General features: G+C 44.1%; 1 protein-coding gene across 1 annotated transcript in view; it reads left to right on the forward strand.

Annotated features, from left to right (window-relative positions):
- Positions 1-10,485, forward strand: part of RPN2 (ribophorin II) — a 31,736-nt gene extending 21,251 nt beyond the window's left edge. The window contains exons 13-17 of the mRNA XM_039498711.1: positions 295-381; positions 1,025-1,120; positions 2,938-3,013; positions 3,816-3,945; positions 10,148-10,485. Coding sequence (XP_039354645.1) covers positions 295-381; positions 1,025-1,120; positions 2,938-3,013; positions 3,816-3,945; positions 10,148-10,157 — 399 coding nt within the window. The 3' untranslated portion in view covers positions 10,158-10,485. The remainder of the gene's footprint in view (positions 1-294; positions 382-1,024; positions 1,121-2,937; positions 3,014-3,815; positions 3,946-10,147) is intronic.
- Positions 10,486-12,056: the final 1,571 nt, after the last annotated feature.

Raw genomic sequence — 12,056 nt, forward strand, 5'->3', positions numbered from 1 at the left:
TCTCTGAGATCTGTCCTGTACTGACTGGGCATGGGCTCAGAAACAAGCTGGCCCTGGAAGTGCTAAATGAAGGGCATTCCCTTCCCTGTTCAGGAAAGGAAATGTCAGTTTAAAATGCAATTCAGTAGGTCTGTGTGGTGAGTTGTTCATTGTAGTATGGCTGAATTGCTTAGTCGTCTTTAATGCCTTCATTATGTTGGGGAATCTGTCTCTGTGCGGTAAGAGGGGTGTAATAGCCTTTATAGGTCATACACCAGGGTCATGGCTTTGTAATTTTGTTCAATTCCATTTCAGGCTGATGTTGTTATCAAATTCCCAGAGGAAGAGGCTCCATCCACAGTCCAGTCAAAGAAGCTTTTCATTCCCAAGCCAGAAATCCAGGTACAGCTCAAAAGATGGGAATGAATTATCTTTTTGACAGAATATTTCACTTTTACCCTTATCAGTGACAGTCTTAAAAAGTAGCCTTCCATACGAGAGCGTCTTCACCATGTTAGTGATGCCCATCAGAGGAAAACAAAAATAACTTCTTGGTGGATAGGGAGTTTGGGGTTGCATTACCTATCAGTGGGCAGAAATAAACTTTGCATCCCAGTGCAAAATATTGTGCCATCATTGAGGAGATCCATATCTGAGCAATGGGAACACACTCTGTCTCATTAGAGATCATACTTTCTATGCTTCAACAAATGGAGACCAAAGAAAGCTTCCAGCTCCTAAAGATTTCTCCCCCACCTCTCCCTCCACGTCAGCTCATGGAGTAGCATCCATGATGCATGCTGAGTAGCCAGAGATTCCCTGGTTTACAGTCTACAAGAAAAAATTGACATTGCAAGAAAGCAAGGGATTACATTTGGGAGGGGGAGACACTTTCACAAGAAAGACGTGGACTGGGCCTTTGATACTTAAAGGAGCCGCCCCATCAAAATTAGTGTGTGGGACCTATGGCTGGGACAGAAACTGGTCCACCTGTTGAGGTGAAACTATTCTTGTGAAGTGCTTCTAAAGGGACTTCTCTCTACAGCACCTGTTCAGGGAACCTGAGAAGAGGCCTCCTACAGTGGTGTCCAACACATTCACAGCCTTGATCCTCTCCCCGCTGTTTTTGCTCTTCATTCTGGTAAGTTGAATAGATTCCATATAGAATTTCTCTTCTGCCCTACAACCCAAAACTAGCACAGTAAACAACTACAGCCACACCTCTGACCCACACTCTGGTTAGGAGTAATTAAGCCAGTCTTGCTGTGTTACAGAGGGAAGAACAGTGTCTTCCTAGAGGTCCCTTCTAACTCAGATAACTCGCTGGTTCTGTTTCATTCTGTGCTGGACTTCCAGCAAATCATCTTAAGGCACTGAACAGGTTAAAGAAAATGTAATAAAGTCCCTTAGTCTTGGTAGAAGTGCAGTTTTGATTCCCAGACATCAAATGAGAGGCTATCAGGTGACTAGAGGAATCCTTGCCTCACTCATCAGCATTACTTATTGGCTGATACAGCTTCTCTCCAGTCCTTAGAAAGAGCCTGATGTTAACAAGGCAGGGCATCATGGAAATGGAACGTTACAAGGAAATTAATGGAGCTACTCAGGGCCCAATCTAGGTGCAAAGAGTTGGACTAGCTTCAGTTCGAACTCCATGTCAATAAATTGTTTTGTTGAATTTATGCGCCAGTTAGAAAACTAAGAGCACTGATTAGGATGAGGCATTGTACAGTATAAGCTTCTCCTACATGGCTCTGCTGACATTCTCAGGTCTTACCTCAGTTGCCCCTGCTGTTCCAGCTTTAGATTCTTCCAGAACAAAGGCAGTCATACCAAACTGCATGGCAATTTTTTGTGATGTCGATTCACGTGCTAAAGGACTTGGCTGAGAGACCACCAGATTGATTCCCACATGTGGACCTAATCAGCATTTGAGTTCATATTGACAGAGCTGAAATGTACAGCATCAGCCAAGCACCTGTCATCAACTAAGCACCACTTTAGAATTTGCTTGCTATACTTAAAATCTCTCTGCTCATCAAGTTAAATTATACATGGTTTGGTGGGATAAACATATGGCTCCTCTTTGAACCCTCATCCTTACCTCATTGTGTGTTCCAAATGCAACCTCTCCTCTTCTGAAGGCTTGGGGGCAATCGGACAGAGCTGTGTCCAGTTACCTGGGGAATCCATGGGGCACTTGTTGATGACGTAGCCAGCACTCCCTCATTGATGCTTCTCCTTTTCATCTTCTCTTCTACTCCCTTCAGACTGACATTATTACATGGTCATTCATAACCTTTTATTTCTTCTAGAACTGTAGCTAGTTTCATCCTGGGTTCAGTAACAGAGCATTATGTTCACAGTTACCAGTTTTATTCATATGAATTCAAGGCAAATCAGATTTTTCTGAGGGAAGGATGGGTTTGGAGGCTTTGTTTAGCAAAATACTTATGTGAGATCCTGCAGACTCCAAGGTAGCTGGAATTTAACTCTTAAAGAGATACTAGCTAACTGCTTTCATGACATCAGAAACAGACTCGTTATTGCAACTAGGAGCAGTGTCTTCTGCCTTAAAAGCTTGGCAGAAGTAGATGGGATCTTGGGTTGGCCACTGTTTAAGGGCTTGTCTACACAGGGAAGCTATTGTGAAATAAACTCAGGTGTGAATTGAAGCTAAACCACACAAAGACACTGTTAGTGCAGTGTGGGGAGCTATTGTGGAATAGCTGTTCTGCAGTAGTTCTCCCACAGTAACTACTGCAGGCTGTTTCCTCATGTGGACAAGCAGTAACAAACAAGTTGGTTTTGCAGTCTCTGCCATCATTTTAATTGATGAGGAATTTGAAGCGACTCCAATTTGAAAGGCATGTTGAAGAACTTTGTGGTTAACTGATGACAAATAAAAGCTAATGTCTAATAAATCCATTGTGATTGGGGTTTTATTTTTTCTTTCAGTGGATAAAGATTGGTGCCAACATCTCCAATTTCAGCTTTGCTCCCAGCACCATTATCTTTCACCTGGGTCATGCTGGTAAGTGCCAGAGGCTCTTTGCTTTGTATGACCTCCTTCCCACATGGACTTTACAGATGTACTCTGATGATAAATGGACTCACAACCTATTAACTGTAATGACTTAATAGCATAACGTTTCTCTCTTGTTTTCCTCTTCCTTTCAGCCTTTCAGAATTGTTAATATGGTGATAAACAAACCTGTTTTGTCCATCAGCTTATAACAGCTGTCATTATACTAGACTCCTCTTTCACACCACTTACCTACACTTAATAGCACTCTTCATATCAAAGGTCACTATTTTTATTCTGTATTCACCCTTTGGTAGATGGGGGATTTTTTTGTGGCAGTGGAGTGGGGATGAAGGCCTATGGGGTCTCCCTAGACTCCTTGAGTCTATTTATACACACACGCGCACACTGTAAACCAACTTGTCCTCGTCAGGAGTGGATGAGACCTCGTTTTCTCTGAGAGCTCTGAGGTCTCACTGGTTTTTTGGTCCCTCACAGAACCCTGGAAGATCCTTCTCCTCTAACACTCGCAAACCTTCATATTGCATCCACCAATCTTCCATTTGAAGAGAATTGGACATAACTCACCAGTGCTGCTCTTTCATCAACGACAATGGCACAAGGCCCTTGTTCCCATGGAACTGACTGCAGAGTCTCTCTGGTTCTCCTGGGCCAAGGAGCTAGAGAGAGACTGGAATCCAAGGCTGAGGGGTGGCAGCACAATGTGTTACTTCTAAACCATCTAATGCCATGAACAGTTTTAACTAGGGTCTTGCTTTGAAATGAGACTTTCTGTCTTGTCTCTTTGTAGCCATGTTGGGGCTCATGTATGTCTATTGGACTCAACTTAACATGTTCCAGACTCTGAAGTACCTGGCCATCTTGGGTAGTGTCACATTCCTGGCAGGCAACAGGATGTTGGCTCAGAAAGCAGTAAAGAGGTAAGAGGAAGGGAGGTGGATGTAACTGTAGGGTCTGGTTTCCAAAAAGCCGGGGGAAGGAAGGTGGCCATGTTGACAGGATTTGACATCAGTAAACGATCCAGTGCTGAATACCAAGTTACTAGTTTCCAGTTTTTGTCCTATTTAGAGGCAGGCAGCTCTGCCATGTTCCATTGGCCATTTTCAGAACAAACAGCTAATGGAGTGCTAAATAGCAAGTAGTCTAGCTGCTTGCAGTGCGGGTGGCTGTCACTGGATAATTACCAGCTGTGGGGTTTTGAGAAGAGTGGATTATAAAGCAGCGCAGTGAATTGATCAAATACCTTGAATTTTGAGAGAGGGAATGTGGACTTTTCCTTGGGCATTGACAGAACATGGGTTTTCCTGAAGTCACAGGCCAAGACTTTTCAAGTTGGGGCCTATATTAAGGCACCTAAATGAATGGAGTGTTTCTCAGAAGTGCAGAACAGCCAGCAGCAAGCATGGCAGATAATAGAGTTATAAGGAATAGCCAGCATGGATTTGTCAGGAACAAAACATTCCAAACCAACCTAATTTCCTTCTTGGACAGGGCTACCAGCCTGGTGAAAAGGGGGAGCAGTAGACTCGATACATCTTGATTTTTAGTATTGCTTTTGACACAGTCCCACATGACATTCTCATAAGCAAACTAGGGAAGTGTGGTGTAGATGAAATATAAGGTGGGTGCAAAACTGATTGAGAGTAGTTATCAAAGGTTCTCTGTCAAACTGGGAAGCTGCATCTAGTGGGGCCCCACAGGGTGGATCTCCCTCCTGTCTGGTACTATTCAATATTTTCATTAATGGCTTGGATAATGGAGTAGACAGTATGTGTAGAAAATTTGTGAATGACACCAAGCCGCAAGCACTTAGGAGGACAGGATTAGAATTCAAAATGACCTTGACAAATTAGAGAATTGGTCTGAAATCAACAAGATGAAATTCAGTAAAGACAAGTGCAGAACACTTCATTTAGGAAGGAAAAATCAAATGTACAACTACAAAATGAGGAATAACTGGCTAAGCGGTAGTACTGCTGAAAAGGATCAGGGAGTTATAGTGGATCACAAATTGAAGACCCAACGATGTAATGCAGTTGCAAAAAAAGGGCTATTATCATTCTGGGTTGTATTAACAGGAGTGTCATATGTAAGACACGGGAGGTATTTGTACAGCTCTATTCAGCATTGGTGAGGCCTCAGCTGGAGAACTGTGTTCTATGATTCTATGGATTTCACTGAAGCCGCTGGTGGCTTAGCATTTTTGAGAGCCAGCCCGCTCATTTAGATGCCTAAATGCAGACTTGGGAGCCTAATTTGAGGTATCCAGGTTTGAAAGTCTAGGCCATAAGGCTTTCCTTGGAAGAACTGTACTTACAACAAAGCACATGCTCTGAAGAGAGTGTTCACTCCATGGTGTATCAAACATGTACAGTAACTTTCATTATAAGGGTACTCTGAAGTTCCAACCTTCCACAGCTCCACTTACTGGGTAAATGCTTTTGTGGTAAAGGGGATGTTGCTTTGACTTCCTATACTGGTATAGGGTTGATTCAGTTCCCTTAAAGCCACTGGAAAGACTCCTGTTGGATTGGCCTTTAAAAGACATCAGCCATGAGACTACAGTTCTAACTTGCTGTGCATGTGGAATTTCCCTCCCTTCCCCACTATTATAAAGATGAGACTCCTCAAGGAAGTTGGGAATGTGAGCATGTAACCAGCTACTTCCCTGATGCCCCATGCAAGAGCTTCCCTAGCCTGCACAATTGCTGTCGGCATTCCCTGTGGCTTACCCATCAGCACAAACCTTCCTAGTGGAAGCAAACCTTTATAAGAACATAAATCTAAAGCTTAGCTAGCTACCCTCACCCCATAGATGTATCCTTGGCCCTCTAATCAGAGTATCCATAGATCCTTCTCGTACATACCTCGCTACTACAAAGTCATCTTTCAAACACACACGCACTTAGGCTGCCTTCAGGTTGTTGCTCCCTGACCCCAGCATCACTCCAGAGTGAGTCTCAGCCATTTTCTTCCTCAGAGCCTCAAGTCCCCTCAGTTGCCATGCTCAACTGCTGTCACTTTGAGTCTAATTTAAAGATTCAGGCTTTGATCCCTGTCTTGCAAGTGCAATGCCTGGCCACTGGGCTTACCCCTTGACACGTTTTTAGTCAAACTTGTTATCTTCTCTTACCTTGCTCTTGTTGGTCCCCTGGAAGGAGTTTGCACATGCATGTTCACACGTTTTTTTGCAAAGCAATCTGAACCATAACACCCGAGAGAAAAATAGTATTTTCAGTAACTTTATACTGATTTATTACCTTTAAAATTAAGCAGTATTCAGATACTGCAGCTGGGCAAAGATAATCAGCTAGATCAACAGAACTCAATCCCTTCTCAAAGCAGCATTTTCCAGCCATACTTGGGATGCTCAGTGTGGTATTTCCCCTCTCCTTTGCATAGAGTTCTCTAGCAGGAGTGTTTTTCTGATGGAGCTGTGTTTTGTCATTCATTCCTGTATTTCAATTGTTAGTAAGTCTGAAGTTTGCTTCTTGCTAAGACGATAAATAGAAATGGTAAAAGTAAAACCAGAAATTGTTAGTGTCCGTATTAAGAAATCTGGAGAATCAGGCAAAGGAGTTTCGTTGAAGCTTATCTCTGACTGGTTCAGCTCTCCCAGGGCTTCTGTTAGCAGATAAATGGGGGATGGCTTACTCCCTACCTCTCTGAACAGCCTCTCCAGATTGAACCATACAGTTTCATTGGTTGTGGCACGTAAGGGTTTTTACCAAAATGCCAACTTTAAAATAGAACTTCCACCTAACTGTGAAGGTGGCCCATCCTTCAGGTTCTCAGATGAGAATAAGCTGCTAAAAGGCATATTTTGTTGGCTTCCTGCCAGCCCAGTGTAACCCTTGTTGCTAGCCTATGTCAGCAATGGCTGCCTGACACAGACTGTGAGTCAAAGCCTCTCTCCTGGTGTGGACAGCACAGGAGAGGTAGCAGCAGTAATGCCTGGCCCACCCGTGCCTTTATTGAAGGTACTGGAAGCCCTGGTTTTGCTTTTCGCTTTTTCTTTCATCGGCTCCAGTTCCTGGAGCCGGGCTGCTCTCCTCCTCGCTGCCCTCTGAATCTTTTCCCTCTCTCCTTTTGGCAGGATTGCTGCAGAACAGAGCAGTAGGTTGGCAAAGTATAGAACGCTGCGGTAAAAGGGGGTTGCTCTTCCTAGAAGTAAGGGCTCTTCTGGAATTTGCCTTTTCCGGGCATTCTGGCTACTTCATTTCATTCTCATCGCTCGCTCCTCGGCCAAAAGAAATCTTAGCTGAAGCCACTTTCCCACCTGTCACGTATGGCTTTGAGTCTGGGCTGGGGGTGTATTATTTTTAATTGTAGCTGTCTTTAGATGTTGTTCTATTACCTACGTGTATTAAGAGAAAACGACTTCTGCAGGAAGCCTTCCCTCTCCTAAGTTTATGTGACGCATACAAAACACACGTGCATCCTTTTTGTTGCGGGCCTAAGGATTCTAGACAACAATGAAACAAAAGCTAAATTAACCACGGAAACCTGGTGTGGGGGAGGGGATTTTCATACCAGTCAGTGAATGGAGATTGTGGTCTAGAGGTGAGCGTAGTGAAAGTGGTACAAACTTGCCCTGACCTGCACTGTTTCTGCTATTTCATTCCTGGGCATCTTTACCAGAGACTGTGGGTACGTCTTACACTACCTGCCCAATTGATCTACCGGGGATCAATTTATCGCGTGTAGTGTAGACGCAATAAATCGATCCCTGGTCGCTCTCCCATCGACTGCTGAACTCCAGCTCGGCGAGAGGAGGAAACAAAGTCGATGGGGAAGCGGCGGCCGTCAATCCCACGCCACGAGGGTGCAAAGTAAGTAATTCTAAGTCAATCTAAGATACGTCGACTTCAGCGACGCTATTCTCGTAGCTGAAGTTGGGTGTCTTAAATCGATTCCCACCCCCAGTGTAGACCAGGCCTGTGAGTCAGAGTGAACTGGGTGTGACTTTCTGGAGTGGGTAATCAGATATCCAGTAGAAGCAAGGCCAAACCACCCACCTCTTTTGACTTGTGACCCAAGCTGTGATTTATCCAAGTATCAAATCAGACTAGATTTGATGGCTCCCACTGTGGCATCATAGAGTTTAAGGCCAGAAGGGACTGCTACATCATCTAGTCTGACTGCCTGCCTATATATCACAGGCCAACACCTCCCAGCACCCACATGCTAAACCCAACAACCCAAATTAGGCCAAAGCGTTACAGCCCACGGGAGACTAGACTGTTATGTGCCACAGGCAGAACCAAGGTGCACCAGTGCTCATGGCCTATGTAATGGCAGGGAAATAATTAAATAAGATCTAGTCAGATAATCTTGCAAGTGACTTGCCCTCCACGCTGCAGAGAGAGGTGAAAAAAACCCAAATTCCTTCCTGACCCCACACGGCAAGACCTGGAGCATGTGAGCCAAAACCAGCCAGCCAGCCAGGCACCTCAAGAGAGAATGCTCCATGCCACCTCAGAGCCCTGGCCCCCATGTCTGATGTCCCCTCTTCAGCCATGGCCATCCTTGATGCTTCAGAGGAAGGAGATGCATTTAAAAACAAAAACAAATTAAACTCCCAGAACACTATGGGAAGAAAATCCCTTCCTGGCTTCCTGCATCAGCAGTCAGTCCCTTCCGAATATGAAATCATTTTCAGATTTCCCCAATCACTTTCCCAGTATAAAGCCCTTCATTTCTGCTGTTAATTTGGAGTGGGGAAGGTTCCCATTTACTATGCAATAATCCTGTGGGGGTCAGACTGCCCAGCATGCTGCCTGTCTTTCTGCATGCCTCTCTTGTTTCTGTGCATGTGTGATATCCTTCATTTCACCTACACTGTGCATTCTTTCAGGGTTGAGAGAGAATCAGACTGTAATACCATGCATCTGATAGAATTGAAACCATTGCAGAATACACTGATGAAAGCTCTCTCAAGCTTCTATTTGATTGTTTTGTAATATATCTACAATTGTACCTACCCAGTGCTCTAGGCACACATAACTAGGACCCAGGATTCAAATTTTCAAAGAGGGGACTAAATTTTATGTACAAAAGTACAGGCACAGGTAACTGTATCCTTAAAACATAGCACTGTTACTTGTGAGTACAAATTCCTGTTTACATTTGTAATTGCCCAATCTGTATCAAGTATGCTTTGTGTTACATGTGCACGAGTACATTTAGTGTCCACAACATTGAAGATTTGGCCTCATGTCCCTTTTCAGACCCTTTCAAGGCACCCCTATCACCACCTCTCAACTCCCTCGCGGGTGCTTTTGAAACTTGAACTGCACACACGAAAAAGCTGACATAACTAGAGAGGAATTGGCTTGATATCCATATGTGAGCTTAGTGTCACTTTGCTCTGGCTGATGAATGTTTGTAACATTAAATTCTCGGTGCCCCAGTGTGGAGTAGGTAAGGAATGGCATTGTGTGTCCCTTGAACACTTCTCCCTTAGCCAGAGCTAAATGCCGTCAGCTGCGGGCAGTTGTCTTTGCCAGCCCCTCAAAACCACAGCCAGGGTTGCTCTGATACTCCAAAAATGCATCAGTTTGCACTTTCCTGTAACAGAGTTCGGTGTACATGCACGCTCTGAACTCTGCAGATTCAAGAGTGCTGAGCACCCAGAGCTCTAGCTGAAGTCAATGGATCCTGCAGGTGTCTTGTCCCTTCCCAGGACATGGGTTTGTCATGTATGTGTTAGATTTCTCTTGGCTCAGGTTTTAATTTGGAGAAGACATTTTGAGTCTTCCTTTTAAGATCCAAACCCACTCATTCTAATTGCATAAACCAGCAGTTTCTTGGTAAGTTTAAGAATTAGACTAAGCCTGTTGAAAGCTTTGCACTCAGCCACCATTTTTAATTCAGTTTTTGTTTTGCAAGGCAGGTCATCTCTGCCATTTGCCAGAAATCCACCTTTGCGTTTTCTGGACATTTCACTGCTCCTTCTGTTTGCCCCCCCCTTGTTGTGCTATGATACGGTTTATTACATCTTTGCCATGTAAAAAGAAATCCCGTATCTTCTTTCAAAAGAGCATGGGACACTTAATGAGCAAGGAATTTCAACCTTGCATTGAAAATGTTAATTTTGTTCGGATTTCTCTTTCCTTTCAGGACACATTAGTACCAGAAAAATGGATGAAATAAGAGGGAAAAAACTCAAATCTACACAGAAAAGTGGCCAAGAAACAGTCCAGAGGCCAGAAGTTGGAAGGCAGAAAAGAATTTTTTTTATGAAGTCGAGAATTGTGGTTATACTTTATTTTTTTGAATGTTTTCCCTCACTTTTTTTTTAGTGCTGTTTGAGCAATTTTGGAATTAAGCCAGCAAAGGCCATGTCTTTTCTTCCCTCCCTCTTCACCCCCCCCCCAAGTGTTTAAATTCTGACAGTGCAAATTTTGTAATTCTGACATTTCCCCCCCTTGTGGAATAAAGAGGATGATGAGAGGAAAGAAGGGTTCAATGTTTTATTCCAAGCTGCTTCAGAGGCTGTGATGTAACGTTGGGTTCCATGTGAGAGTGAAACACGTTTTCACTGGCTTTGCTTAGCCCATAATTTCTTTATTCTAGGCAAGGCATACTGTTGTGTGAAGCTTCTCTTTTCATGATGCTGCTCCTGCAGTGTGCCTGGCACTTGCTTTCAGGTCCTTCCTTGGCCTCGCCCCATTCTATTCCAGAATAAAGAAGTTTGTGCAGCAGGACTTTCTACTCTTGTGCTGTCTTGAATGATGGTTGCAGAGGATACCACTGGGAAGCCCACATCTGCATTTCTCCTGCTGATTGCACTGGAAGGCTGTGTAGACGGTTAATGTTAGATTCCCTGATCCTAGAACCAAGAGTCAAGAGCCAATTCTGTGCCTAAACTGAGGGAGAAACTGTCCATGGTGCTGAAATATGAAGACTAATGTGCATCCTCCCTTTTACTCTCAATTGTTAATTATTTTTAATAGGTCCCATGCAGCATCAAATAAACTCCAGTGAGGGATGTTCAGCCTAAAGCTCTGCCATCAGAGCAGTTTTGTTAGCCTTGCTTTGTTTCCGTTCCAGTACTGGGTACAGACCGTGCCACTTCAAGGGTGATTTCTTTGTTTTGTGTCTTCTTATAGTAGGTTAATTTCTGTGTGTGTGTGTGTGTGTGTGTGAGAGCGAGAGAGCATTTTTCTGATGAACTAAATGAATGTCAAGAGCCTGCAGTGGGCTTGCTGGCTGCGACATAGGGATGTCTGCTGGCTTTGTTTTGAAGCCTAAAGGACTGGTTAAACACGAAGCCACGCTGGCTCTATGTTCCTGGGCCATTGGAGCCCAGCCTGGGTGTACTGGAAGGCCAAAGGTTAGAAACTTGAGTGATGCCCTAGCAATCCACGGTGACTTATCCCATAGTGACTTATCACTGTGCTCTTTTAGCTCCATTATCTCAACCTCTTTTTTGTGAAAACATGGAATTGGAAAACTGTTTTGGGTGGAGTTTTACCCCCGTCCTTCCTCTTCAATCAACAAGTCCTAGCATAGGAATAAACTGGACCCATTTTTTTTGAGACCCCCCTTTTCTCTGTTTTGAAAGTACATATGTTTGTTTATGTTAGTACTCTGCCTGGATTCTTCAGTTTCCCTTCTTGCAGCTGTCGCCTATCACTGCAGCTATAGGGCCAGGGGTCCAGGAGTCACGTAGCTAGCACAGGGCAGGATGGCTCAAGGAAGCTTGGAGAAACACTCTGTAGAAACACCTCAGCTGACTTACATGGAGCTACACCAAGGATCAGGACGGTTCTCAGGCTACATTTTTAGATGGCACATCTAAATTTGCATCCACCATCAGTTACATCTGTAACTGGGAGCAGATGATTGATAGGCTTTAGCTTCCTACCTCCTTGATTGCACATGTGGGTGAGAATTTAGCTATCTGCCGTTAATGCCCACAGTGGAATGTGGCTGCTATTAGTTGGAAAGGAAAAATTGTTCCCACAAAACTAGAGGCCAAGTTGAAGCTCGTTTCAGATACTTAGCCCTTAGTGTCCACAATATG

Source organism: Mauremys reevesii, linkage group 13 (genome assembly GCF_016161935.1).
Source record: "Mauremys reevesii isolate NIE-2019 linkage group 13, ASM1616193v1, whole genome shotgun sequence".
Lineage (NCBI taxonomy): Eukaryota > Metazoa > Chordata > Testudines > Geoemydidae > Mauremys > Mauremys reevesii.